General features: G+C 45.9%; 3 protein-coding genes across 5 annotated transcripts; all 3 read left to right on the plus strand.

Annotated features, from left to right (window-relative positions):
• The first annotated feature begins 929 nt into the window (after positions 1–929).
• On the plus strand, positions 930–9299 carry LOC135391895 (uncharacterized). Its single transcript, XM_064622426.1, has 4 exons — positions 930–1247; positions 6468–6811; positions 7919–8184; positions 8323–9299. The coding sequence occupies exons 1-4, from the start codon at positions 1238–1240 to the stop codon at positions 8507–8509; spliced, it is 807 nt and encodes a 268-aa protein (XP_064478496.1). The 5' UTR covers positions 930–1237; the 3' UTR covers positions 8510–9299.
• A 262-nt stretch (positions 9300–9561) lies between these two features.
• Positions 9562–17614, plus strand: LOC135391896 (large ribosomal subunit protein mL62-like). Of its 3 annotated transcripts, none has more exons than XM_064622428.1 (6): positions 9562–9788; positions 10430–10472; positions 12900–12959; positions 13023–13105; positions 14527–14696; positions 17429–17614. In XM_064622428.1, the coding sequence occupies exons 1-6, from the start codon at positions 9645–9647 to the stop codon at positions 17514–17516; spliced, it is 588 nt and encodes a 195-aa protein (XP_064478498.1). In that variant the 5' UTR covers positions 9562–9644; the 3' UTR covers positions 17517–17614. The 3 variants fall into 3 exon arrangements, with proteins under 3 accessions (XP_064478498.1, XP_064478497.1, XP_064478499.1); XM_064622427.1 differs by having other exon boundaries at positions 9562–9787; positions 10414–10472; XM_064622429.1 differs by lacking the exon at positions 17429–17614 and adding an exon at positions 15684–15830 and having other exon boundaries at positions 9562–9787; positions 10414–10472.
• A 1850-nt stretch (positions 17615–19464) lies between these two features.
• On the plus strand, positions 19465–27618 carry LOC135391891 (neprilysin-1-like). Its single transcript, XM_064622418.1, has 9 exons — positions 19465–20559; positions 20638–20874; positions 21386–21600; positions 22097–22297; positions 22356–22877; positions 23662–23970; positions 25003–25391; positions 26855–26993; positions 27062–27618. Exons 2-9 carry the CDS (start codon positions 20805–20807, stop codon positions 27545–27547), a joined length of 2331 nt encoding a protein of 776 aa, XP_064478488.1. The 5' UTR covers positions 19465–20559; positions 20638–20804; the 3' UTR covers positions 27548–27618.
• Positions 27619–27641: the final 23 nt, after the last annotated feature.

The raw sequence follows: 27641 nt of genomic DNA on the forward strand, positions 1-27641 counted from the left end.
GGTTCTTAGTTCTTGAATAGAACACTGTCATATAGATTGAATATCACGTTCTGTGGCGTAAATTGCCGTGAAAGAACCCGAGAGAAAGCAAGAAAATATGTGGACGTGAGTGAAAAGCGAATTAACAGTAACTTGAACTTAGTTTAAGTTACTTTGGCAAAGTTACCTGAAAAAGGAACGAGTTCCTCTGAAAGTTACCACGGCGCAAAAGTACCGAGTTAAGTTATAAGTTACCGAAAAAAGGAACTTAGCTACAGTAACGAGTTACCTCGAACTCTGATAAAATCCAAATACACAGGTAGCATGAACCGTTTGGCAAAATCATTATGCATACGCAACCTTGCCTGCCCAAAATCGCCTACTTAAAAACAGAAATAAATGTTTGAAATATGCGAATAAGCGCCATGCGCGATTGCAATACAGAAACACAGGTACCCTATTGGCTAACTTTACAGCATGCTCTCTTGCCTCTGGCGGGGAAAAATAGAAATAAAGATATATTATAACGCAAAACGTCCCGGAAAGCAAGTGCGAACGTGCAGCAGCAATTTGAACATCAACGTCAGACAGCCGCAGCAACAGACAGTCACGCAAGGACAATGATCGCGGACTCACGCGATAATGGCGTTGAAGCGAACGATTTAGTTCGGAGCCGTACACAGTGGTTTCCGTTAGTACCGCTGAGATGAAGGAACCGAGAGACACGGGACACGAAGACAAGCACAAGAGTTCTCGAACTCTTGTGCTTGTCTTCGTGTCCCGGGGCCGTGTCTCATCATGCACCAGTTAGTCTGCGCCCTATCTCTTTTACCGCTGAGAGACGCGAGAGCACTAAGCCAGCTCACGATGAGTGCGATCACAATAAGTAATCGCGGTGCTTGGCGTTGCCATGTCAACGTGATGGCAGATTATCGCGGAGGTGCTGCCACGCGGTGTGAAAACGAGCAGAGCAGAACTTGCGGAGCTGCCGCGAACCTCGCCCTAGCCGTCCTCGCCAATCGCTCCTCGGTACTCTCCCGTGGTTGGCTCTAGTTGGCTGTGATGATTCCGAAACTTTAGAGGACGGGGAAGTCCCGGCCGGGCGAAAGCATGGACTCGCTTCCTTTCTCACTCTCTCCGTCTTTCATTCAAGGGGGGCTCGTAGATCTTGGCGTTTCAAGGTTGTGGACGGGGATATTACCTATTCCGTTTCAATTTTGCCGGGTGCTTCTTTCACAAATCAGTTCGGAGGAGCAGCATGGACCAAGGTAGGTATTTTGCATCTCCAGCTTATTCGGGTTCATTCATATGGTCGTGTGCTTTGCAAAATCTGTGGAAATGTACCTAATGGTTTTCATAACATCCATGTTGATGAGGGCTACATCTCCATGTTTCCTTTTTCCAGTTCAATTCAATTTAATTCGAATTTATCGTAATATCAGAACCAAATGCCTTTTTTTTTTGTTGTTGTTGTTTCCTTTTCAGTCAGTTTGTATGCGTACTATTGTTCATCTGTTGGCTTCGTTCGCAGACAGGTCGTAAATTTTTACTTCTCGCCGAGAAGTTGCAGTAAATCACCGTCACCTGCCGATTTTAATAGGTTTAGAAGAAAACGAAACAACGCAAATCAAACCCGCTTAAAATAATATGATAAACAGATGAACTTAAACCGGTTGTGAAATTGTGTTGGATTTGGTTCATTGAATCATGCACGCGTTGTGTGCAACACGCCGTAGTACTGAGGGAAAAAATATTACTTTTATAGCTGTCGTAGTTGGCGAGAGGGAAACTCTCGAACAAACGGCTCTGTATCAAGATCTGACGTGATAGAAGCTTCGTAACTCCCGTTGATTTTCGAAAGCACGTAACGTCGCTGATAGGTCGGCCTGTCATGACGTCACAGGCGCAGTCGCGGCGCCGATTTTCTTCGAGTCTGTTACCCTTTTTTTGTTGTGAAAATGGGAATGCAGGCTCATAACAACGCAAATGAGACTCCTTCACACGCATTTATTCGTCATAGCTTGGGGCAATGTGTAACAACCAGTGGGACTCCGCAACAAAATCACCACAAAGGTTGTGGTATATCCGTAATCTTTAGAATGTCAGGAACATGTGTGCGAAATATCTCGGTCTGAAGGCAACGCCCTGCTGACATCATCCAGCATCCGGCGAGGGAGAAAGAATGCAGGTTTCGGAAGCAGACGACAATAGAGAGTTTTAGCAGACCGTTGATAGCGTGGCTATCGTCTCACCGTATCCACCGGAACCAATCAGTGGATAAGATTCTGAGTCATGCACGAGTGCGATTGGTTTCGATAGAGACGATAACTTTATCAACGGTATACTAAAACTCACTAATGCTGTGTGTACGTCACGGAATCCTTCTCCAGATGAACTGCAGTATAGTATGGAGCTCTGTTTTCTGCTCTTCGCATTTCGGTTTCGGTTTGCTATTGTCATCATTTACGAATTAATTACTCGCGCAAAATTAATGCGAACGTTGTATTTGGTATCGAGTGGGTGGTTCGTGTTCGATATGATGCTTACCTTTTTTTTTTTTTTTTCGAATCCTTGCGATGTCTCCCTTAACGCACATGACGGCGTGAAATAACTTTACTGGTCCTTGCTGGTGGGATAGACGTTGGGACATTGTATATAGTTCAGTAAGGTTGGTCGAATAATATTTTTATGGACTGCGAGCTCCAGGCTGCTTCTTATCAATGAGACTTTACGATATATGACCCTAATATTAATAATTCCAACATACGGTGCACCGCGTCATGACAGACTAACGTGCATGAGCAACTTGCACCATATATACCGCCATGTTACCGGCGTGTTCGGGCGCGTACGAACCTGTAGGTCTGGGATTAGTGAACGAGCAACAGCTACCAATTGGTCACTGGTCGGAGTGGTATAGTGTGTATACCAGGTATCGATCCACAGATAGCTGTACATTCTGGACATGCCGTGCTCACCTATACCATCAAAAACATATTTATTTCTTATTATATTTACGTGGGCAACCATTGCGTCTTGTCCCATCCCAGTAAAAGAAAAAAGAAAAAAAGACACGTACGCGCACATACACGTGGCTATAAAAATGGCCGCACTCATGGCCAGAAGCCAAACATTTTGTAAACAACGCGATATATCATTTTGATATACTGGCCTGGTTCTCGATATAGGGACTGTTTTCACATACGGCCCTTTTGCTTCGCAGCGCTAAAAAGCTGTCTTTTTTCTCTTCGCACTGCTATGAAGCGCTAGAAAACAGCGCTTGGGAGAGTTGAGCTCCTGTCAACTTTTAAAGCGCTCATATCTAGACTCTTAGAAATGAACTTCACCGCATTGCACGCTCCTAGCCAACCATCACGTCGAATGATATCCTTATGTGCCCTGATTTGCTGAAAATGGGAGGCGTACGCCATTTTTGTGACAATTATCAACCGCATAAGTGTCACAGAAAAGGCGTGCGCCTACCGTTTTGAACAAATCAGGGCACATATCGATATCATTCGAGATAATGGTTGGCTAAAACCGTGCTATGCGGTGAAGTTCATTTTTAAGAGTGTAGCGCTGGTTTGTGATGGCCAATCAAGGCGCTGTTTTACCTATGACGTTGCGGAAGCTGTAGGATTGTTAGAAGTCGGCCCCGGACGTACATTCCCCTCGGGCGTCGGTCGTGACGTTGCCCACCCTCTATGAGGCCGACAATGTGAGCGAGCTCTTTCGCCAACACGACCGCCACCTGGTTTTTTGCGGTGTTGTGAACTGATCATGGCGCCGAACTTCCGGCCTGCCCAACTAATAGATCTTGCTGCTCAATTGATTTCTGCTGCTCAGCTGCTGGTGCTGCAAATAGGATCGTTTTATAATCGCTTGTGCTGCTTGAGCTCTGCTGATGTCGCTTAAATGAAAGATATTGGACCCCGGCCTTGTTCCTTACGGCTGCGGGTGCTGATCCAAACCCTCACTTTCGGGAGCGGGGTGGGGGGGCTCTTTTTCAACGCGCGTAGTGCGGAAAGGGACAGGGGGAAACCTAATGTTTAAACCCCCCCCCCCCCGGATCCCCTACTGTAAGTTTGTCGGTGGATTGACATGTATGCACGCGACATGCGTTCTCGAGTGGTTGATTGATTCATCCGAGGATGGGAAAGGGAGAAGGTCAAGTCGCCACCCAAGGAATTATGCTGCTTCCCTTTCCCATCACTACAAAAAAAAACAAAAAAAAACAAAAAAACTATCATGACGCTACCACAACACCGCCCCTCTTCCCCCATTTACGCCACCTCGAACTTTATCCTGCAAGACTGCGCAGAAACAGGATGACGCAACAAACGTAACGAACTCGCACAGGTAGAACACAAGCGAAGTATTCAATGTAAGTACAAAGCGTCACGATCCCGTCTTCTTGCGCTCCCGAGAACCTTTCATAGATTGAAGCTTCTATCGTCCAAGCGATCGAGAGCAGAGCTCAAGTGGTGTTTCGCGAACGGGCATACATTTCTGTGACCGCGCATGTAAGAGCCTGTCGCATTTATTTCCTCTTCGCAAATCGATATAGTGGCCATTGTTCTGTTATCTGCTTACATCAGTGCGCCGGCAGTTGTGTCCACCGTATTTATTCACAGCGTATATCACGCATGTACGAGGCAAGACCACACAGGCTCAGTGTTGACGCAGTGGTGTCTCAGTCCGGTATTGTCTCTGTGTATATCACTCGTCGTGTTTCGCCAAAATATGGCATCGGCGCCTCGACACAGCTCCATTACAAAAGTATCCGAATGGCCACTTCGGTGTACGCTAGCCACGTCCCATGATACAAGCAAGGAATAGCTAGTCGACCTGTGCTTGACTAACCTTTCCTCCAGTTCTTTTTCCAGTAAACATATCTCCCCATGATACATAAAGAAAAAGGCACATATATTTTTAAATTTAAGAATTTTAAGATTTTTATGTTTGTCCGTGATGCGCTGGTGTCAGTATCGATCAAAAGACGCTTTCTTGCGACCCCATGTCATGTCAGTGGCGTAGCCAGAAAAGTATTTCGAGAGGAGTTTCGGGACCCCATCACCCGTGGCTACGCCACTGCCTTGTGTCATTCTAGAGTGCTTCCTTTTGGATTGCAGGCTCTACCCGGCTCATCACCCACCGAAGTTGTAACAGCTACGCTGAGAAGGCATTTTATATGTTAGGAGTGCCTTTCACCATTTGGGGTAACGTTCTTACACTAGGAGCATGGCCCGCTTGCATGAACGTGTAGCAAATTCCCCATTGCCGTCGTGACTATAGCCTCGTCAGTGCTCTGACGAACACCGTTGAGGAGAGCAGTGCGTTTCGGAAGCACTATACTGCGGCTACTGAGCACACAACTGAGAAATATTTATAAAATATTTTTAATTTGCCATGAAAAATGCGGCGTGGTGGAGCGGTGCGACGCCTGGTGTCAAACAACCCCCTGTACAGCGGGCAACACTGAAAATTGATATTACACACTATTACATCGGAACTTGGTTATTTTAGAAACCATATTATTAGTTTCCATGTTTACCTATGCATTCTGGAACCCCTGTTAACAGTGTTCCTTTTTTTTTTTTTTTTTTTTTTTTTGCGAAGTAACCAGCGCTGGCTGCTGTTCGATGGAGGCTCTCCCTACTTCTCTACTGCGCCTTCGCGCTCCTTCTGTTCGCGGCCTCTTTCGAACGAACAAACTCTCTCTGTGAACCTCTGTGAACAAACAAGTCCCGACGCTGTCTGGCTTCTTGAACGCCTGACACATTTTTTTTCAACGGCTCAGCATTTCATTTCAGTTCGCTTATACGTTTATCCTCAAATGTGGATCGTTGTGTGAATTGCAAGGACGGATCTTATGGTGGATTGTGGTGGATTGTTATGTCGGGCTCAGAGTTATACGCATGCAATGTGGTTGCCGCCGTATGTGGCAGGAGTACGGAATCATTTCGAATACCTAGTACAGTGTAGCCTGTAATCTTTAATCGTAATTTTCTAATTAACTGCACCGTCGATTGGAATGAAACTTGCGCAGTTTTTGTCCTGGTGGCTTGCACTATCGAATAGCCGCACTAAATGACATCTGATCGGTGCTGCTTTACAGTACCTTTAACTGAAGCGCCACCGTAGCAGCGAATGGAAATGGACACATTTGCTGAGAAGTGTATGGCATACCCAGTCACCTCTCTGTAAGTCAATCTGTTCCAGTTTGCTACAAGGGAAGGGTGTCGCGCCGGTGTTCCGTAACGTTTTGTCACGCCCTACAAAAAGGTCGTCGGGGCAGTATCATTTGCCGTGCTGTTCCCGGCAAGATTTTCCCTAAAATCGATACCTTAGGAACCCGCCGACTTGTGCGATGTCTGCCCCCGTGATGTCCAAAGCTTATCTCTACCCGCGCTAGTCTTTCACCTTTTGAGATAAGACGACCATCTCATCACATCACAATACTTCTGTATTTATCCCCTTCCTTCCAGGTCTCCTTCTTCAGAACAACGAAGACTTCTGGAACGGTTTCAACGATGCCGTCGTGCGACGTCGTGACTGGCACGTCCAGAGCTTCGATCACATCTGCATTGAAGACGCCTTCAAGAACGACGTCACGCTTTATGAAGCCAACGCGCGTCAAAGACGAGACTTTGAGCACAGACGTCACGTTGCCGAACGCATGAGACATGATCCCGAAGCCTGGTCTCACTTCGTCGTATCCGCATCTCGAGAGGTTGCCCTTAATCGTTCGGGACCCGGAACGGACTTCCTGAAGGGCGCCCATCTGATGCCCGCGTTTCAAGACTTCATCGTGCACACACAACACTTTCAGGTATAGTGAAACCACTGTGATGTTCGCTGCCCTCACGCAAAATCACGTTTTTATACATAGGGAAAGTGTTATGTAGTTGCACGTGGATTAAAGTCCGACCGATACTGCTGACACACGGGCGGGCTAGAACTCCTTTAAGTAACTTACAGCCGTGAAGGAGCCCTTAGTGAAATGAGCGCGCGTCGGTGACATATATACGACGATGGCGATCTCGCTTTAGTGATTCTCCGGAATTCAGTGCCGCGGCGACGGTGGAGCGACGGGCGTAGACTTCACCATTGTGCGTTCTTTACAGGCACTGCGTCTAACTTGTCTTCCCATAACTTTATAAGAGCCCCACGTATCCCTATACTGTGAAAAACCTGAGTTTGGGTAAAAACGGAGAACGCGCGACACAGAAGGACTCAAAAACGAGCAACAACGTTTATTTCACAACAACGTTATTATTACAAAACAGCTGTAGAGTGCCGAGCTAGCCCGAGAACCTGAGCCCGGCCCGTGGGCCGAAATCGGGCCTCAGAGTCGTTTTGACTGCAGGCTCGTGCCGGGATTGGGTTTAGTCCGAGAGTTCTTGGGCCTCAGTCGAGCCGAGTTTTTGTGTGAGCCATTCTTTCGCATTATTTAATCCTCAATATACGTTCTGAAAACAAAGCAACCATGTGACCTGTGTCTTCCCTTCATCTTTCTGCTAAAACACTTCAACATATAGGCGTCGACTTCGCCATGTTATGGATCTCGCACTCGCTGCGGCTTGCACCGTAGACAGGCGCGCTAGGCTCGACGCCCACGGGTGGCTTGCACAAACCGCATCAAAGGCTGCGCTTGCGCGTTGTATGTGTGGTTTACGCTGTTTGCTGTGTTGTAGATAGAACCTGTTGGACGGATCACATTACACATCCGCCTATGCAGCTGCGAGGCAGGGCCTCGGTCGGGTTGGGTAAGCCTGCGTGGCGTCGGGGACGGGCCGCGCCTGGCTGAGTTTCTCGGCAGCCGGGTCCATACTCCTCTAGGTTGACTTGTTTGACTTGTTCCCCGGCACGGGGTTTTTTATCGCTTTTAAAGTCCTCTAGGTTCCTGCAGTATTGGAATATTCGCTTTCACCACCAGGTCGTACTGCAGTGTATGCAACAAAAAGGCCACCCTGTCGTCATTATGGGTCAGCACGGCTGCGGTGTACACGACATCGACAAGCTGGATCCTGCCATGCTTGTTGGTTACAGTGAACGTTGGGAAGACATGAAAGACACGTCGCTCTGGAAGGCCTGTCTTTTGTCTCACTACGCCACCAACGTCCACCATCAACAGAATCCCATATGGCAACATTTGCCCGACCTAATGGTAGAAGACGTTACCGGAGCATCGCCTGCGACGAGGTAGTACGTTTTCTGATCGTTGAATTGATTGCAGAAAGAGAAGGACGACAAAGAGCTCGCCATCGGTTGTTTGGGTTGCTGTTGCATTTCGCTACAGTTTCCTTTCATAGAAAAATTATCTCTTTTTTTGTTTTGCAGTGACGACCCACGTCTGAAGGCAATGCCTGAACTCCTCTGCGACAAGGTGTCGCGGAAATTACAGAAAGAACTGGGAGGTCGCGTGTCCAGTACTATGTGGCATCTGGAACGGAAGTTCTTCATAGGAATGCAGGACTATTATTACGCGTACGCCGAACGCTTAGCCAAAGCGCTGGAAAAGTCGTAATTTAGTGTGAACTATTGACTATTTTAGTGAAGGAATTCGTCACGACTCTTTCAGTGTCGTTGTCAGTGGTTCAGGACTCTTCACGACTTCTTGGTCATTGGCCGAACACTTTTATTCATTGAAAGGTATCTACAGAAATCAACTGAAACATGCCCAGAAGGCGCATTTTATGAGGTACAGGTCGGTCGCCGATGACGAGACCTAACCTAACCTAAGTATCAAACCTAACACATCACACGCAGGCTATTGTGTTGCAAATGGCATCCATATGATGACGTAATCATGCTTGACGTAATAAGAGCACATCATGACGTAGTCATGATGACGTAATCACGTAATCATGACTACGTCATGATTAACAGTCACCAACTGCCGAGGTTCCTTATATTATAGAGCCTATTCTCACTTACAGCGCTTTGCTCCACGAATAGACCTCTACCTGTTTGTGAACAAACGACGTCATAGTTTTCGACAGCGTCACCAATTTGGTAGAGTTGAACTACGCTCGAACTAGGGGCGAACGAGGTCGCGCCCGAAAGCCACGGTGTTGAGGGGATTACGATGGTCGCTGACAGGGACGCGACCTTCGGTCCTACTTTTCTTTCAGTAGGAGGCAGCGAACAAGTGCTCATTCATGGAATCCAGCCCTCACCTTCCCATTTGTTCATTTGTTTCGGTTTCAGTCTGTCTACCAACGTCATGATGACGTGGTCTATTCTTCACGACTCTTCAGCGGTTGTTCCTTCAACATACTGCATCATACTAACCACACAGAGCATACACGCCGCAAATCTTGAACAGTTCCTTCAAACCTGTAAAGGAAATTCAATAAAGCGAAGCGACGTTCCGAAAGTTCAAATCGGCCCCACATTTTTATTATATTTCAGCCTTATCTGGTATCTCCGGGAAATCCCGCTTGAGCGGGTCTGAGGCTGTATATTTTCAGGTCGTAATAATCGTTTATTCGTTATTTCGGAAGCTTATTGCAAACATGTGAAATATTACAATTATTTTCGTTGGTTTTGCTCGTTCAGCGGGTAAAAGAGGCGGAAACAAACCTCTATTAGCAACACTGTGGTCACTGACGGCTTCGAGACTGGATGCTGCTGGATTCCAATCCAAGTGCAAATCAATCATGGCGGCGCCCATGTTTGTGTGGCGGTTGAGTACGCGACGCTCTATTTGTCCTCTTTTTCCTGCTCAAAATATATCATGGTGCCGTATCAATGTTCTGAAAGGATTTTGCAATGACTCTAGCGGAAGCAAGGTGACACACAAGGTCAGTACATACACACTTTTACCTACTGATGTGGAAATTTGCTCAAGGCTCGTTGGTACCGTGCAACGAAGTTGCAAATTTTCAGCATGGGTGTGAAAATTAAGTGTTCAATAACGCGTTACATTTTATTTAGACTTACATATTTACTGAACGAATGCAATACTATGATGTCATGTGCTTTATTCTGTCGCACTCAGCACCCATCTTCGTTTCAAATACAACCAACCTATCGCGTATTTGAGAAATTACCCTGAGCACGAAACAATTAACCTGCTGTTGTTGTACCCTGAGTGTCTTGGCTCATTCGAATCCTGACAGCATGCTACTGCTGTGCATGTTATTCGCAACTGATTACTATGGCCCAGTTTCACCAATGCCGATTGACTTTTCAATGGGATTAAGGGTCCCTTAAGTTGAATTATATTCTGAACTCCGGTTCACCATAGAGAGTAATTGTCACTGAAACATTCATCATGTCGCCAACCAACGTTTGTAAAAAGGAATTGAATGTAAAACTTGAAGTTTTAGCAATCCTTGACCTAGGTTCAAAGTTTAACTGCATTGGTGAAACTGGGCCATTATGTAACACAATGTTAATGTGCTTTATGTTGCCATCATCTTTACGGATAAACATTTTGCAGGTTGCAGAATCTGACAACACATTTTCTGGCCACATACCAACAAGTAAGTTTTGTTTCTAATGTTGCATACTATCACCGGTGCTACATGTGCATTCCCTCTGATCTCTTTACGTCGATTGTGCTGTGAACTGGAACATCTTCAGCCACTGTCGTGTTAAACGGCAGTGTAGTTGGCGTACATCAGCCATAACTGTGTCAGCACGTTCAGTTAACAAAGGTGACAGAGAAGGCATGACTTTGAGCCAGTGATGGGCAAAATATCTCAAAATTGCACCTAGGGGGAAGTACCTAGTGCCCGACATCACTGGTACTTCAAATAGAGTATGGAGTACCATACTGCAAACAAAAAATGAAAGCATGTGTGTCTTTCAGTTTCTTCTTTTTTTATGATGACTATCAACTGCCAACACAGGATTTATCCAGACCCCCCCTACACCCTCAAAATCTGGAGGAGACCCCCCCCCTAAAATTTTGTGATATTGTGGAATATTTGGTCAAAAGCATGTAAATACACCCCCTTGTGGAGCCCAACACCCCTCCAAGGCCGAAATTCTGGGTAAACCACTGCAGGGAACAACGTAAAAAGCATAATGTAGGTTTACGGGAAACACAAACCTGAGTCGTCGCACTGCCCATCGCACTGTTGCAGTGCATTGTGTTTGTGAATATATATCTTTGTGCTCCCAACATTTGTCACAAAGGTCCCAGTTCCTAGTAACTTGTCAACATTTCAAGCCTGTCAACAATGACTTTTCTTCTTCAAAAATACCCTTTCAGACACGCATACAAAAACATGTTGATGTTTTCCAATCTTGTCTGCAGTCCCAGTTGGGTGTTTGAGTCTCTTACGGGAAAATACCAGCGAAATGAAAAACACTAAATATATGATTTGAAGCATAGATTGAGAAGTTACCTGTCAAAAAGAACTCGTTACAAGTTAAGTTACCGTGTGAAAAATGTAACTAAGTTAATAACGAAGTTCTTCAGCCTGAAATGTAACTCGCAGTTACTGAGTTACCTCAAAAAATGAACGAGTTACTTCCCAAGTTACTGTGGACACAAAATAGCATTACGCAGGTGCAGTGCGCGTGAGCAGTGGAGTTAGACATTGAGTTACCTGCGGAGGAAGCAACACGCCTAGATCGTCTTCGCTTATATCCAACAATAGAAGTATCTCTCTGTTTGTAAACAAATTGTGTCATAGGGTTCGACAGCGCCACAAATTTGGTAGAGTTGAACCACGGACCGTGGTTGAACTACGCTCGAAGCTAGACGTGAACAAGGTCGCGCAGGGTCTTGAGGGGATTACAATGGTCCCTGGAAGGGACGTGACCTTCTGTCCTACTTTTCTTTCAATAGGAGTTAGCGAACAAGTGCCCGTTCGTGGAACCCAGCCCTCTCCTTCCGATTTGTTCCGGTTCCAGTGTGTCTACCAACGTCATGATGGCGTTTCTCTGGTAGACGTCTATTTGAACGCTTTGCATCTTACTCCCTGTGGGCGCACAATGGTTCAGCTTCATTTCAATGGCAGCGGTTCTTACTTCTTGAATAAAATACTGTGATTCACTGAATATCACGTTTTACTGCAAAAAATGCCATGAAGGAACCGGAGATAAAGCAAGAAAATATGCGCACGTGATTGAAAAGCGAATTAAAAGTAACTTCGAACTTAACTTAACTTACATTGGCAAAGTTACCTGAAAAAAGAACGAGTTCCTCTGAAAGTTACCACGGCGTAAAAGTACCGAGTTAAGTTACAAGTTACCAAAAAAAGGAACTTAGTTACAGTAACGAGTTACTTGTAACGAGTTACCTCGAACTCTGATTTGAAGTGTACTTACAGTGCCACTCAGGACTAAGATGGAGACGTTTATTATATTTTGTCTAATGAAGCAAAATCTATATGCCATCAGTGAATATTGCACTGTTCCAAAAATTTTCAAAAAGACCCACAAAATTTCATGATTTCGGGTTTTTCAAAGGTAGGTCACATCATAATTTGCTCTGACATCCATCTTGTAGCAACATCGCAGGCACCTTCCCAGTCCATGTCTCCACCAGAAATTGGAGGACGGACAGCAGCTGTGGTGAGGAGACAGAACGCACGACTTGGAGCAGCAGTGTTGCCAGATGGAAGCAAATTGCACACGTTGTGACATCATGCTTGTCGAAACTAGAAATTAATTTTATGACAATTTGGTGTCGGGTAGAGAGACAATATATTGATTCTGATGACACGAAATTTAGACCGTAATGGTACTCTCAAGTAGCATTTCAGTACTTCATACTTCACATACTCCCCATTACTACACTGACCTGTCAGTTATTTTGATACAGATTATGCCCATGCCTGCCACATGGCTTGATACTCCCCTACCCCTACTGACATTAAGATGCCTAATCAAGAAATGAACTGCTCCAGAATGGTTGCTGTTTGCTTACTGGTTCTACCCTTCCTGTCACATTTCAGAACGACTACAAATTAGTCACTGTAGAAGCAGCGGCCCTGGTGGACAGAATGTGAACAAAGGTACGCAGCACAGCTTGCTCTGCAACTAAAGGTCATCTAGCACGTCCCTTTTGCTCCACACAGTCAACTCAAAGGTAGAGGTTCGCTTTCACGTGAACTCGGCGGACTGGATACCGGAGCCCTGCAGAGAAAAAATGCTGCAAATGGTAAGTGAACTAATTGTGCTAAGTATGCATGTTTCCTGTTCTGTAGTCTTCTTCAACACACAAACATAATGCCAGTCATGGAGAAATGCAGCTTAGAAACAAATAGGGCATTAACTTTGGGAGTTAGAACAATTTGCAGTTTTGGCTCTACCTATAACGTACTAAATAATAATCAGCTTAACACAAAAGCCTCGGGTTGGGAGTCCGCCATTGTTTTGAATACACTCTTTTTCTGCAGGACACTGTCCTAGTGATCGGCAGCATTGTATTTAAAGGGTCAGGGGACTATCAGTTGAAGAACTGGAGGGCATTGTGAATCAACTCTTGCATTAGTGGAAGAACCCATTCGCACTAAGACGAATGACATTCGCCCTTGGGGCGCATAGGAGTGGATAAGTGGGTTACTGCGGAATGTGTATTTACATCAAATATAATTAGAAAAAACAGAAAGCTAATGGGTATATTGCAAGTTTAAAAATAAGCGTAAAATAAGAATTACACATAAGTGTTGATTGTTCAGCCATTTGGTGGGTTGACATTGTGTCAAAACAGTGCAGTAAAAGGGAGGACAAAGAAAGCACACAGAATGAGCGCTAACCTGCATGTGTGATTTTTATTCAGGGTACTGCTCTAGCTCAAGAACCACGCCTCTGCAGCCACCACTTGTCTTAACGTCAAGGCGGGTGATAACATGATCCATGAAGGCGAAAGAAAAAAGGTTGAGAGAGCAACACGCCAAACGTTTTCATCTCATCTTTATTTAGACAGGTTGCTCTGTCAACCTGCGTCATGTGTCTCGACGTAAAGACAAGTGGTAGGTAGCTGTGCATACCAGTTTTCATTTATGTGCAATCTGACATAACATTTGAAACCAACAAGTTGTTGCGGATGGAAAGTAATAAAGATTATGAATGAAGTGGATGCCGGAACACACAAACTGACAAGCACAAAACAGGCCTCTGAATGCCTAGGAACATGAAAGACTGGGGCACCTTGAGGTTTGTATCGTGTTTGTCAGTTTGTGTGTTCCAGCCTCGGAACACTTACTTTCCATCATGTTCACAAGTTGCCGCTGCCTCATCCTGTGTTGTATGTATGTATGTATGTGCATGTACAAGAGAGAATGTGAAAGAGAGTTAGTGCATACCCTCCTACTTGAACAAGGCCTCCTGGCAAGTCAGTAAGCCATGCCAGTGCTTAATGGTTAGCAAAGTCACTTGTAATCCAGACCTTGATGCAGGTTAGATTTTTGCAACTCCAGCATTTTCGACTATTTCCATCTTTCAATTTGTTGCTGAATAAGTTTTCACTGAAATGTATATTGCACCTGTATTATACACGCATATGCCCACTTACTAGTGTCAATGGAATACAAAACATCTTTTTAATTAATTTCACTTTGCACTTTTCCTTACATACAGTACAAACACATGATCAACAAAGAGGGCCACATGATCCTGACATCCGACAGCACACGGAGCCAGTCCCTGAACACAGCTGAATGCATGGAGCGGTTACGAACGTTAGTCCAAGAAGCCTGTAAGCCACCACCTGAAGTCAGCCCTGAGACGTTGCTCAGGATTCAAGCAAGGTAGGCCTCGTCAGGTTGTTTTAAAGGAGCGACGAAATGAAACCTAGCATTGCGAGAAACCCCGTTCCATGCTGTCAGTCTATAAGGAGTCACCATGGAAAATATTTTTGCTGAACTTATTTTTATATTATATATATGTATCATAATTTGAGTTTTTAATTATAATAGATATTATATAATTTTGTAACATATAATAATTTATATAATATTATATGCATTATATAATCATGAAAAATCAGAAGACAACAAAGAGCTTACAGGAAAACATGAAGGGGAGTTTATTAACACATACAGGGATAGGGGTCGACGTTTTGGCAGTCAGTGCTACCTTCGATGGGAGTCCTATCAGAAGGCCCCATCTATACGAGACAGGATGACACCCAGACTATCAATAATGGGATCTCTGAAAGAGTTGAGCAGTATCTCGATTGCGTGTCTATGAAAAACCTCTCTCCCTCATTAGAGTTCAGCTACGGTCACCAAACTTGTGCAGAAGCACATGTTATTTGTTGTACAATCTGCAACAGTCTGTCTATTAGTTTCGAACAGTACAGCAAAGGGCAAGCGAGCTGGTGCAACTGGTTGGGGACATGCCCGCAGAGCCATGCCGAGGTAAATGGAAGACCCCGGCCCAAAAAATACTCACAGCAGTAGTCGGGATGTACCAGGTCAGGAAGTTTTAGCAGTAGAACCTGCATATGTACTCTCCTTCATATTTAGCTAGCTTTAGCATAACAAGCGGTTTATTTTATTGCATTAGTGCTCTGCACTTCAAAGCTGCACTGGAAAATCCTGAGTGATACAGAGTGAGATGGGGAAGCCGAGAAGTTAGTTTCTAAATTCTACAGTGAAAATTCTCTCTGCTTTGCTGAATTGCCCAACCTTATGAGCTCCCAGAACCTGCCACCCGGCACCCTAGGCGTCTACCTCTCTTGCGCCCCCCTTGGAACTGTTCTGCATGTCTGCTTACTGATCTCAGGTTTGCAGGTGGGAGCCAGCTGAGGGCCCCTTCCCCTCATTACTGGCCACTTTACACTGAGCAAAGAACCAAGAGGCAAGCAAGCTGGTGTAATGAACTTCAGGTAACATTTCCTTGTGTATGAAAGGACACGAAATCAAGAGACCTGAAGGGATGAACTCAAACCAGCAAAATGAAACATTTATTCTGCACGAAGCACTCTAGGAATGAGAAAGGAGGTTCACCAATGACACGAGCCGCACTTAAGAGGAATGCTATACACTACCGCCTACCTGCACAGAAATAATGTTTTCGAGTGCTTTAAATCACAACTTTTTCAAGAGGATGGCCATATGAAAGACGTAAGATTTGAAGGTTTGTGACTTACAGGATACCGAACAGAGAGGCGAAGCTAGTTTCGTAGGGAATGCGAAATGTTGTGAAGAAAAAGGTAGGACAATTGCACTTCTGCAAGATTGCGCGGAGGTTGTTTTAGAATGATTTGTAGTTGTAGCATGACTGTTCTAGCCTGGTAATTTGCCATTGAACTGACTTATTGAGGGTATGTAAACAGGCTTTTTTGAGAGCGGAGTTGAGGCAAGATTCGATTAATTACAGACACAGAGGGGAAACTCAGTTTAGAAAGTAACGGTTTCAAATCCACCCTACCGTATTTCCAACATAACCGTCATTTAAGATAAGGGTTAGATCCAAAACCATGGTGAGTTTGCAGAGGGAACTTCAGATGTGAATGTAAGACTCAGTCATTCAGACTGCAGAAGGGGAAGGATTTTACCTATACTAGAGGAGGTGGTTGCTACAACAGAAATGTCATACATGTGTCAACATATACTAGGGCTTGCAAACGCATTTGAAAACATTTGTTCTGTGCGGGAAGGCAGTAGTGTACAGCATTTCTCTTAACTGTGCATTGTGTTACGTTGGGCAGACCAAAGGATGTATCAATGGTCGATTATGCGAACATTGTTTGAACGTAGGAAGAAATACTGAATTTTCGGAACTATAGAGATGCCTACGTTCTTGCTCCAACTGTGTCCCCATTTGATCACAGTGCGAAGTTCTGCACAACCTAAAGGATGATGCATCCCGTGTCATTTTGGAGGCCGTCTAAAATGATCTGCAACCAGCTTTGTATTAACCAGCCACTTGTCAATCTAGCACCACATTTGGTGCACCTCCTTTGTCACACCTAGAGTGCTTCCGGTATAAACGGAATAAACGTCACACTTTGCTGGTTTGAGCTCGTCCATTTATGTCTCTTGTTTTTGTACTCAAGGAAACGTTGCCTACAGGCACTTTACACTATCAGTACATAAAAGTAGATAAGATCGCAAAAAACAGTGGAACTTTTATGTCGTGTAATAGTAAGGTTTTCTTTTCTCAAAGTTTGTGAGGTCGCTGTTGAGAGCTGTTTGTTCTTGATGGGTAGAGTTGTACAAATACCATTACTCCAATGTTACGACGTTATACTAATTGAGTGTATTTTTATTGCACCCCTGCATGCCTTGTAAAAGAGGCTAGAACGTTGTGAAGTGAAACAGCTTTCACTTTTTGCTTCAGGCCTTCCAGTCCACAAAGATTTGAAAATAAACTTTGAATTTGAATTTAGGGGATCAGAATTTAGAGTTCCTTTGCCAGGATGAAGATGAAGCTTCTGTACTTAGAGAATAGAGACAGTTTTACAAATAAAGGGCATAATTACATACAACGTTACTGTTGGAGTGCTACACGTATAGCAAAACCTGTTTCACAGGAAGGCACGAGCGGCAGTGAGGAGGGTGGAGGAAAAACGACGGCAATCCCAGCAGAAGAGACTACGTCAGCCATCTGTTGACATCTAGTCACACTTCATACTTCCATATATACATTTCATATAGGGATGCTTTGTGTACATAATGAGAAAATTGATATAGGTATAATAAAATTGTTCCACACTTCAGTTGACACATAATCCCTTGTGCATTTCTTTATCATCAACCCGCTGATATTGCCAGGCTTGATCAACGAAAACTTCTATATCATGGAGGAACATCGATGTGGATGTGTTTCAGCCTGAATAACACAATTTTTTGTTTGTGTTGCTAGGGGGTTGACCTTATGCCTATGGTTTATGTAATTTTGCCGTAGCCTGAGTAATCCAGTTATGCACCTAGGAAATGACTAAGTCGAGCTCTCGGGCTGCAGCTCTATGCTAATATGTACGCAAATTGTGAACAAGATGAGATGTGTCAGTGAAATTTGTGTATGAAAACAGCGTCAGGAAAGAGAATTACATCGAGCTTTGCACAAACATTGCAGAGACCCACGGGCTTGAAAGGCAGCCAGATCCAGAACGGGGCTGGGTAAGCATAAGGGAAAATTGACAACTGCACAGTAGTATACTAAGAGATTGACAGCAGCATCGAACACAACTGGACGACTAACTGTACATGGCCTTACAGTCTTGCAGTGGTATGCAGGGTTGTGAGCTTAGAATTCAGGAAATAAAGAGAGCTTTTCGTTGGGCTTGTTGGATCTGATGATCCATTCAAATTGGTATTCTAAGCGCTGCTACGATATTACAAAAACAGGACTGGAGAATATAAAGAGTAAGCACACACACCTTGTGCTTACTAAGTGTTTACCTCCCATCGACGGAAAGACGTGTAACAGGAAACAGAAATTCGTCATTGTGTCAAGAATGAAGATACCTGTGTCAGTGCTGGGCAGAACTGGTTGATATTCCTGAAGAGCTAGTGAAGTGTGTGCCCAATGCATGATTAACTTTCTCAATGTTTTCCTTTTACAGCAGTTAACGGGATGGTTTCAGGAGATCGCCGTGTCTGTGGAACAAAAAACCCCTCGCCTCTCTATGCCAGAGAGGAGGAAAACATTGGCTGACAGCGCAGGTGGTGAAAGGGAAAGCAGTGCGAGAGAGCACCGCTAGAGAGAGCACTATGGCGTCAAAGCACATCGGAAGCGTTCCAGGGAAACAAACCAAGAACAAAAAGGAAGCTTTCAAGTCCAAGATCAGCAACGTGATGCCAGCCACTCGAAAGGAATCGGGTGCTTGGCGTACCACATTTTCGGAACCGTTATCGTAAAGACCTTCCAATCTGCTAAATCTCTTCTAATCCTTCTAACCCCCCCCCCTACTGAACTACTGCCGTGATAAGTAAACAAACGAGGGTGAGCGGTGTGACGTCACAGGTACACCAACGCCCCAAAAGCGCGCTTTTGGCATTACCTTGATTCCCTGACGCTTGTACCGTAGCGATAGAGAAAAACACAGAACACAATAAAAGCACAGCAGACCGTTTGAATATTACCGAAGAGTCTCGTCAACCGCGAGACATAGCGTCAAGCTCTTCGCAGTGAGAACCCGAAAAACGTCCCTCGGAGTCGCCATTCGTGCCGTGACTTGGCGTCAGGCGTCTCCAAGTAGAAGCCAGGTATTAGAGAGCTCCTACCCCACGCTTACCTGACCACGTTTCGCGTTTGCCCGACGTGTCTACGTTCGCCGGCAAGGTTCCGGCACTCACAACGTGCCAAGGCTATGTCTACATGCCCAAGCTGACTGATTTGCCGGAGCTAGACTTGGTGAGTGAACGACTGATCTCTCCGCGAATGCCGTTTATGCAGATCCGGCGCGTCGATCATGCCCTCATGCACGGCGGAGGTGAATACAGCATTAAGGGATCAGCCTTAATAACCTTGAAGGAGCGATAAGATGCAGGTTAGCTGGTTGTACATGATGGAAAGGAACTCCGAGACAAGGAAGGGGGGGGGGGGGAGACGTACGAAGAGACGTTGTTGTCCTGTGTACGTCTCTTGTCTCGGAGTTCCCTTCCAGCAATTAATAACCTTCTGCAAACATATCGCAAACATTTTACAAAGAAATTTGCAGACCGTCACAAAGTGTTGCGACATTTAACGGCAATGCCAAAAGTTTCCTCAGCGTCAGTAAAAGTCACAGCTGCCGCTGAAAATCCCAACACCTTCATATCTACGTCTTTCCGTCGATGGGAGGTAAACAGTAGTTAGCAGCGCAAGTTGTGTGTGCATGTTTTGTTTATGTTCTCCGGTCTTGTTTTTGTAATATCGTATATAGAAGTGCACAGAATACCAAGGTTTGAATGGATCACGGAATACCTTTGAGCAGCATGCTGATTTTTGTTCATACAGACCATTGTTTTTCTGCAACAGTGCAAAACGCTTTAGGAAAATACTTTTTTGTCCACTTCCTTGTTAACCTGAAGCAGAATGATCATAAATCGATCCCCACCATGCAGGTTCTACGGCACCAACCGCGCCGAAACCACAAAAGAAAGCGGAATATACGCTTTCCTTTTCCTTCTCAAGAAGGCCGACAATGGGGCCCTCATTGGTCTCCTCAAACGATTTGTCCAGTCATCGCTCGATCTCCCGCGATGGCGGGAGGTCGCCAAAGGCAGGGGTACCGAGGTGCGGCCCGCGTGGCCCCCTAGCAAAAAGACGAAGAAAAAAAAATTCGGTCCAAGCTTCGTGAACGGTTGTGGCGTTATGATTGGGCTGTGTACTCGTGCAGTTTATCTTGCGTTGCTCAGTGGTAGAAAGCTTTTGGCATTAACCTCTAACAACCGATGACTCTCTCAACCTGCCCCTCGCGTCTGATTTTTACTTGATTGACATTACTGCTACCTAGTACACTACTACCAACATTTCTGACTGCATAGCCAATTTGTAATATTGGCTGACTCTAATATTGGTGCATTCAATGCCACCAGACATGGACCATGATTCAATGCGGCCCGCGGACACGAATGAGTTCGGCATCCCTGGTCTAAGGAAACCAATCGGAGGCCTCTCCGCATCGTAGCGCGTCTTCATCGCCGGTGAATCCGTTACTTTTGCGTTGGTATCAAGGTAACGGCATCTCTCATGCCCTTTTATTGTGGGACAGGATTTGTATCGCCAGCATAGTCATGCCTAGTTGCATTCAAGGAGCATCATCATCATCGACATTGCGCATCCATCCATGATGCACCCGTTTCGCTGGGTGAGCGGTACTGGTAGGTCTAAGGAAGAGGAAGAAACTCACGTACTTCACGTGAAATTCATCTCTCTGTGTTTCTGTGGCATCACCCGTCGTCCCCGAACCCGGAGAAAAAATGGAAAGGGATTTCTCCATGAACCGCGGCTTTGTTGGTCCAGTTCATATGACCACCTTTCCCATGAATGGTATGTCGGGCGTTCGCCAAACTTTCGATGGCCCTGATGCCAGGTGGTTGGGTGTGGTGTAGTTCGTTATCGGGACCACTGGCCTTTAAAAATTAGCGAAAGTGTTTGAAAGGTAAATACTGCATACAAGTCAACGACATATACTCAATCTAAAAATATAAGAATTATGTTTCTACCTGAAGGAGGAACAAATCAGGAACGACCCTCTTGCGCTTGCGAGAAGTTGACTCGCCGAGATTCCGTTACTGGAGTGATTTGAAATCTAGAACACATCCTCCTCACTTTCCCCTACTGCCAACCTTCAAGACCGCACTTACGGTGTCTCTAAATCAGCTTGACTCTCGCCCTCTCAATGTGACAAAATTTCTTGGTTCATGGTCGTATCCAGTGCACCAACGCGATGAGACACCCCAACGAAATATCACCAAAATATAGTTGTTGTTTCAATCATATTCGTATGTCAGGCTAACAAAACAGCAGGTCGGTTTTCATGTGGTTGTCAAAACTGTAGTTCCACCAGCGGGCGGCGCCGGTACCGTGAGTCCAGAGGTGAGCACCTCGCCAAGCAGTCCTGGCCCTGACACGCCGTCGCCGGAGTGCCCGGACTTGAACCTGGTTCCTCCACCTCGGCCGTCCAAGACTCACTACGGCTCAATTGCAATGGCGGCGTGTTTCTTCTTCGTGGTGATAGCGTCGCCACTCACCGCGGTGTACGTCACCCACAAGGTATTTGCGAGCACGATTGAAATGATGATTCTGACTGAAGGAAGCGTACTAGTCGCACAACATTGAGCCATGGTTTGTCATGATCATGCTTGGTCCATGGTCAAGTCCAGCTTACCAACGCTCCAAAAGCACTGTTTGTGGACAGCGTAGGACTGTTGGATGAGGGACAGGGTATAGTATCAGATGTCGCGATGAAACAGTAGTCATCGTTGATCAGAAATAAATTATTGTTGTATTGAACTATGTTGCCCAACGCTCAACGTTTAAAAACGCTCAATGAAGAACGTTACAACAACTGAAGGCTGCCGGGGATTGGCGAGAAGTCTGATTTGTTCTGTACGTAGGCCTCTTTATGGTGGCCTATTCCAGGCTTGAAAATCTCGCGAAGCCAAATTTCTCGTATCAAATTCATGTTTTATATGTATGTAAGCAACTGAGGACGTGCTGCTTGGTCACTATAATAATGTACAGCAGAAACGTTCTGCTTTCTTTCCAGCGTGCACAGATTGTAAGCCACGTCGAACCACTCTGCAACGACTCTGTTTGTCACATGGAAGCCCACTACTATGACGATAAGTTGGACGAGAACGTCGACCCTTGCGAAGACTATTACGGCTATGTTTGCTCGAGCGCCTGGTATACCCGAGACCTGCGTTCGGCTTCTTACCTGATCCAGACCTCGGGCTACCTCTACCAGGTCAGATATCACAGCAAGTGTTCTGCGTCCAGACATAATCTTGCGCCTCTGCTTGCAGGCCTTGAAAAAGTTCTCTGCTGAGTACATGAAACAAGACGTGAACCGCGTCCAGCAGAATAGACATCAATTCGGTCACCAGATCATCCTCTTCATTTCTAACTGCGTCAAAGAATCAGCGAAAGATCGACACGAGACGGAAGCGCTGACGAGCGTGTTGAGGTACTTCGGCTTGGCAAACTGGCCGTACTCTGCACCGCTTCGTAGTCGTCAGAATGTGGCCTTTATCGCTGGGAAGGTAGCTGGAGCTCTGGAGATCTTCCCGTTCATCGAGACTCGGCTCCGTTTGGTTCCCGGAGATCGGCCAAAGGTTCTCTTCGGTCAGGCTCAGTTGACGCTTGCTGTGCACGAGTTGTTGGACCAGGGCAGGGCTATGGACTGGTACCGGGAACTCGTGACACGGGCAGTTCGTTTGGTGCGTAGCAGCGAGGGCACCGTCGGTATCGTGGATGGGATTCTTCGAGTGGAGCGTGGTTTGGCATATTCCGTTGAGAATGGTCCAAGACGCGACTCTTTATTCAAGGTGCGTGAGCTTTTCTTCGAAGTGCCGTAGATATGAGATACTTATTTATGTTAGTAGATAGTTATATTAGTAGTAGGTCATTTCGTTGAGGTTGCTATAATGTTTTTCATTCAACCGAGGCGCGTATGTAAACCTGTACAAACTCGTTGCGCTACCTTGTTCTGCAGTTACCAAAGGGTCTGAATGGCTTAAAGGAACAGTGAAAGCCTCCTCCATATATGTTTTTGTCGGCCGCGGCAGGTTGTAGAACAAATATACCTGGCGTGTTTGCACAAGGTCAATGATCATATACGCAGAAATTGGAGCTGTAAGGACAAGGGACATAAAGAACGCACGTACGCGGGACCGGCAGCTCCAATTTCTTCGTATAGCTATGTACCAAACGGCCCACTAAACCATTCTAGTCAATGATCACACCTGACCTACTCCGTCTACGGTGCTGTAACATGATCAGTGAGCGTGACGTCACTCTGTGACGCAGCGGGACCCGATGGAATTGCCGATCAGGTGGCTTCATCACATCTGCTCGCTAGAGAGCTGCTACGTCACTTTGTACTCGCTATACGTCGTTGCAGAAGATCGGGTCGCTCTTTCAAAGGATGCTTTTGTTACCGCTACCATTGCCACGACTTTGTGTCATAACTGTCATTTGTGTCACACCTGTCTTTGTCGTGCCTGCCACGTGCAAATTTCACTAGTCCTGCGGGAAGACAAATCTTCAAGGGTACTTGTCACGTGACGCTAACCTAACCTGGCCTGTAAGCACATTTTGGATGCCTTCTAGGTACGTTTGAACAGTCTGCCCGTTCATCGTAGCTGGGATTGGGTGGCCTACGTGAACGGAGTCTTAAAGGGAATTTCTGCAATCAACGGCCACGAGGAGGTCTTCGTGCGCTCAGTGAGCTTCCTGCAGCGTCTTTCTCAATTGACGAGGGAAGTTCCACCGGAGGCCCTCCTCAACTATCTGGGCTACCGCGTGTTGGTTGCTCTGTCGCCTCTTATTCCAGCGGACTTTCTCGCCCCATTAGCCGTTAAGGGACGTCGGTGGCCCGGCAGTGAGCATCTACAGAGCTGCGTACAACTTGCTGAGAGTGTAAGTTCTATAAAATATGACAAGGAAGCAGGTGAACCGGTGATGACGTACATCCATAATCAACCCTGAAACTGAGGGACTGAGACATTGAGAACTCGTATCGTATCGTGTCGTTTGTTTTGTGTCCCTCAGTCTCAGGGTTGATTATATATATAAGTTATAATGGTGATTGCGAATCCTATACCTCCAGGTTGGGCCCGCGTGTGCTGCGTACCTTGATTGTTGGTGAATATATTACAGTTAATATAGGTGATAGTTGGTGATAGTATGTGACAAGGCGTTGAGAGCAGCACAGATACCGTCTTCGCAACGTGGGTTGTGCGGCCATGCAGGCATTCTTTGCAACGGAGCCTCAATACTAGGTGCGATTCAGATATCTCATAGTGTATAGCAATGCGTGCTCGGTTTAATGCTTCTTTAACTAACGACTAACCTTAAATAACGACAGCCTCCAATTCACGAACCCTGGCACGTGTCAGGAATCCTCTCATTACAATGCTAATTTATGAATATTAGTTTCGGTTTGTCATCTAGTAGTTACATACACACTTGAACAGAATATCCGTCTAAATCCACAACACAACTGCAAAACGACATCTATGCTGCTGTCCTCGAATTTTTTTATAGGAACTATGTATTTGTTTAAAAAAGCACCCTGCATATCAAGGCATGCGAAATATGCCCTAGCCAAGTGACTTCACTTTTCCTTTTTTTTACATTAAAACTCAAACTCTCAATTATGTCCTGCATAATTATTACAAAAAAGGCATACGCCTCCTCTTTTCAACGAATCAAGGGAGAGACCGATGTCATTTGAGATGATGGTTGGTTAGAAGGTGGACTTACTACCATTATTCCGTTTAATGCATTATAAGTTAGCCTTGTGGATAGGGCATAAACCCGCTGATATTTCTTAAAGTTGTTAAATAACGCTATACGGCACGTTACGTATTTCTGAACCGCCCCGCCTTGAGCGTGGTTCAGGCGACATCCTCCGTTCCAGTAGCCTAGATGAGGCACCCTGTCTTGCAGGTATTTGACAAAGCAATGACGCTCGTTATAAAACGAGCCTCGCCGTTTCTGAACGGAACAGACACGAAGCAGAAGCTCTGGGGCCTGCTGTCCAGCATGAACAGCACGCTCGTTCACCTCATAAACGAGACTCGCTGGATGACACCGGTGGACAAGAACGTGACCATAGAGAAACTGGCCAGCGTGTCCGTCAGCCTCCTCGACACCTACGAGTCAGAGCACGACTTGAACCAATACTTGGGCGAGGTGCCCATGGTGAACGAACGGAGCCTGGTAGAGAGCTACTTCCACATGAAGGTCTCTGTGCAGAGGAAGTACTGGAGTGCACTCCACAAGAATCTCTCGCTCTTGATGCATCACGGGATCGGCAACTTCAACCCCGAATACAGGTGAGACTAACGACATTATGAGACATCCACCGGTCTCGATCTGTTCGTAGCGCGTCCGCCTGTTGATCTCAAGGTTGCGGGCTCGAATCCTGTCGAGCACGACAGGCAGCAGACAGGTGGCAGGGTACAAGTTGCTCACATACGCAGACTTCCGCTAGGGGCGTTAAAAGTCGTGTGTGTGTCGTGTGTTGAGATTTCAGCGAACCATCGGGTAATCAACAGACCGACCACTTTGACCTCGTTTATGGTCATAGCTGTCTCGCGACGTAAAGGTACGAATTATCACTGGAAGAGGTCCGCGTCTTCCATGTCTTATCTGGTTTGTGAACGAGGATGATAAGTTTTGAAAGGGCGTCACTCCTTTTTCGACATGTCAGAGGACTAGTGCGGAAGTTTTTTAGCAAGTGTTAAAAACTGGTGTTTACCGAGCTCGGTGCAGAAAGCTTCCATGCTCCCAGATGGCTGCAGTTTCGACAGAGTTCGAACCCGCAAGCCCAGTACCTGTGACTCTATATATTCTTCACTACATACTTGATGAGGTTGTGGGGTTAGGTCAATAAAGAGAGACTGACAAGCTTTCAAGTAGCATTGTCCATGCATTGGCTTAAAAGCGCGGGCATAATGAGCGTTTGCCTGAGAAATTGAACTTTTTGCAGTGTCCTAAACCCGATTCGCGATCGAAGGGGGGGAGGGGACACAAAAAATTCGGGGGTCATTAGTACGGTTACGTGAATAGTAACTAGCAGTTTTATTGTTACTGCTGACGTATAACTGAAGCTGAAATGATAAGTGCATCCCCCTCCCTGTAGAGAGAGAGGGGGAGTAGGGAAGCGGGGTGTCTCCAAAGAATTTGGCTGGATATTGCACAGTCACATCCCTTATTCCACTGACACTGACAGACAGGCCGCCATTTCGGAGAAGGATAGTTCTTGAACGGACTGTACGTCCACTTAACACACGGCAACAGAGAATCTCCTTTTGGATAGCAGAAAGATGAGATCGACCATACTGACTGGAAATTCGTGGCATCGAACTAAGCGCCAGCCGATTGCTGGCAGCAAACGATTACTTAAAGCAAACGTATATTCTTTTAAGGTGAGCTTACATGATTTACATACCCGAACTTCACGCCCATGACGGGCGGTTTGTAATTCAGTACTCCCGCTCGAAGGTAGGCAGTACCTACCGCTAGACTAGAGACGCGCTGTTACATCCATTACCGTTGCTATAGCGGTTAGGATTTCGAGTTGTGCTTTGTGTGTACGTGTTATATATCTCTCAGTACTTGTTTGAACAGCTAGTGCCACATTTCCGGCAGTGTACGCTGAACGAAACACTTAAGGAAGATTAGCTGTGCCGTGTGTCATGCGGCACGAACTGCTTTCAATAACGAGTCCTTGCCGTGTGTCACGGGGTATTAGTCTGAGAGCGTCTCCACTAACACTATATAACACATATTCCAGCTATGAACCGCAATCGAACACCCTATTCCTTCCTTTCGGTGTCGTCGGATTCTTGATGTACTCCAACGACATTCTACCGATGCACGTCCCACGGTTTCTACCATACGCTCTACGTGGCTTCTTCTCCGCCATTGCCAACCTTCAGGCAAGTCCTCCCACAACCATAGCTCAACATGTCCTTTTAATTGAGACACGACGCGATCAAACCTGCAGGCTGTCCACAACGACGACCTCTCCTGGACCAAGACGACCTCCGTGAACTTCGCTCACATGGCCTGGTGCTTCCTGCGGCAATACAATCAAGTCCTCTCCAACGAAATGGACAACGCCGTAGTGGCTAACGAATTCCTCGAAGAGATCGTTCAGGACAACGCCATCCTGGAGCCTCTTTACCGAGTTTACGTGAATTCGTTCCCGGTCTACCGAGGAAAGTCCACCGGCTTCACCCTGCCGACGCTGAAGACCCTCACGAGTGACGAACTTTTCTTTCTAAATTACGCTATCGGCCATTGCGAAGACGTGCGGAACGACACGATGGTGCGACAACTCGTCCTCAAGGAGAGAATACCGGCCAGATACAAAGTGAACTTGCCGTTGAGTAATTATCGGCGTTTCGCAGCTGTGTACGGGTGCAAGACAGGATCACGCATGAATCCTGATAAGTCGTGCTCTGTGTGGGGATTGAACGGTTGATACAGCGCTTCCTCTCTGTACTAATCTGTGTCCCGATGCACTATCTAGACGCCATGATAAAATGTTGATAACAATAATTTCGCATTGTCATGTC

Source organism: Ornithodoros turicata, chromosome 4 (assembly GCF_037126465.1).
Source record: "Ornithodoros turicata isolate Travis chromosome 4, ASM3712646v1, whole genome shotgun sequence".
Taxonomy (NCBI): Eukaryota; Metazoa; Arthropoda; class Arachnida; order Ixodida; family Argasidae; genus Ornithodoros; species Ornithodoros turicata.

What these genes read in the sequence shown, in the direction of transcription:
- LOC135391895 (XM_064622426.1), top strand. An exon ending in TGCACACACAACACTTTCAG is followed by an intron (nt 6,812 to 7,918) that starts GTATAGTGAAAC and finishes TTTCACCACCAG; the next exon opens with GTCGTACTGCAGTGTATGCA. An exon ending in GGAGCATCGCCTGCGACGAG is followed by an intron (nt 8,185 to 8,322) that starts GTAGTACGTTTT and finishes TTTGTTTTGCAG; the next exon opens with TGACGACCCACGTCTGAAGG.
- LOC135391896 (XM_064622427.1), top strand. Translation starts at nt 9,645, where the DNA reads ATGGCGGCGCCCATGTTTGTGTGGCGGTTGAGTACGCGACGCTCTATT. An exon ending in TTCTGGCCACATACCAACAA is followed by an intron (nt 10,473 to 12,899) that starts GTAAGTTTTGTT and finishes GTCACATTTCAG; the next exon opens with AACGACTACAAATTAGTCAC. An exon ending in GAGAAAAAATGCTGCAAATG is followed by an intron (nt 13,106 to 14,526) that starts GTAAGTGAACTA and finishes CCTTACATACAG; the next exon opens with TACAAACACATGATCAACAA.
- LOC135391891 (XM_064622418.1), top strand. Translation starts at nt 20,805, where the DNA reads ATGGAAAGGGATTTCTCCATGAACCGCGGCTTTGTTGGTCCAGTTCAT. An exon ending in CGGTGTACGTCACCCACAAG is followed by an intron (nt 21,601 to 22,096) that starts GTATTTGCGAGC and finishes CTTTCTTTCCAG; the next exon opens with CGTGCACAGATTGTAAGCCA. An exon ending in GCGTACAACTTGCTGAGAGT is followed by an intron (nt 23,971 to 25,002) that starts GTAAGTTCTATA and finishes CCTGTCTTGCAG; the next exon opens with GTATTTGACAAAGCAATGAC.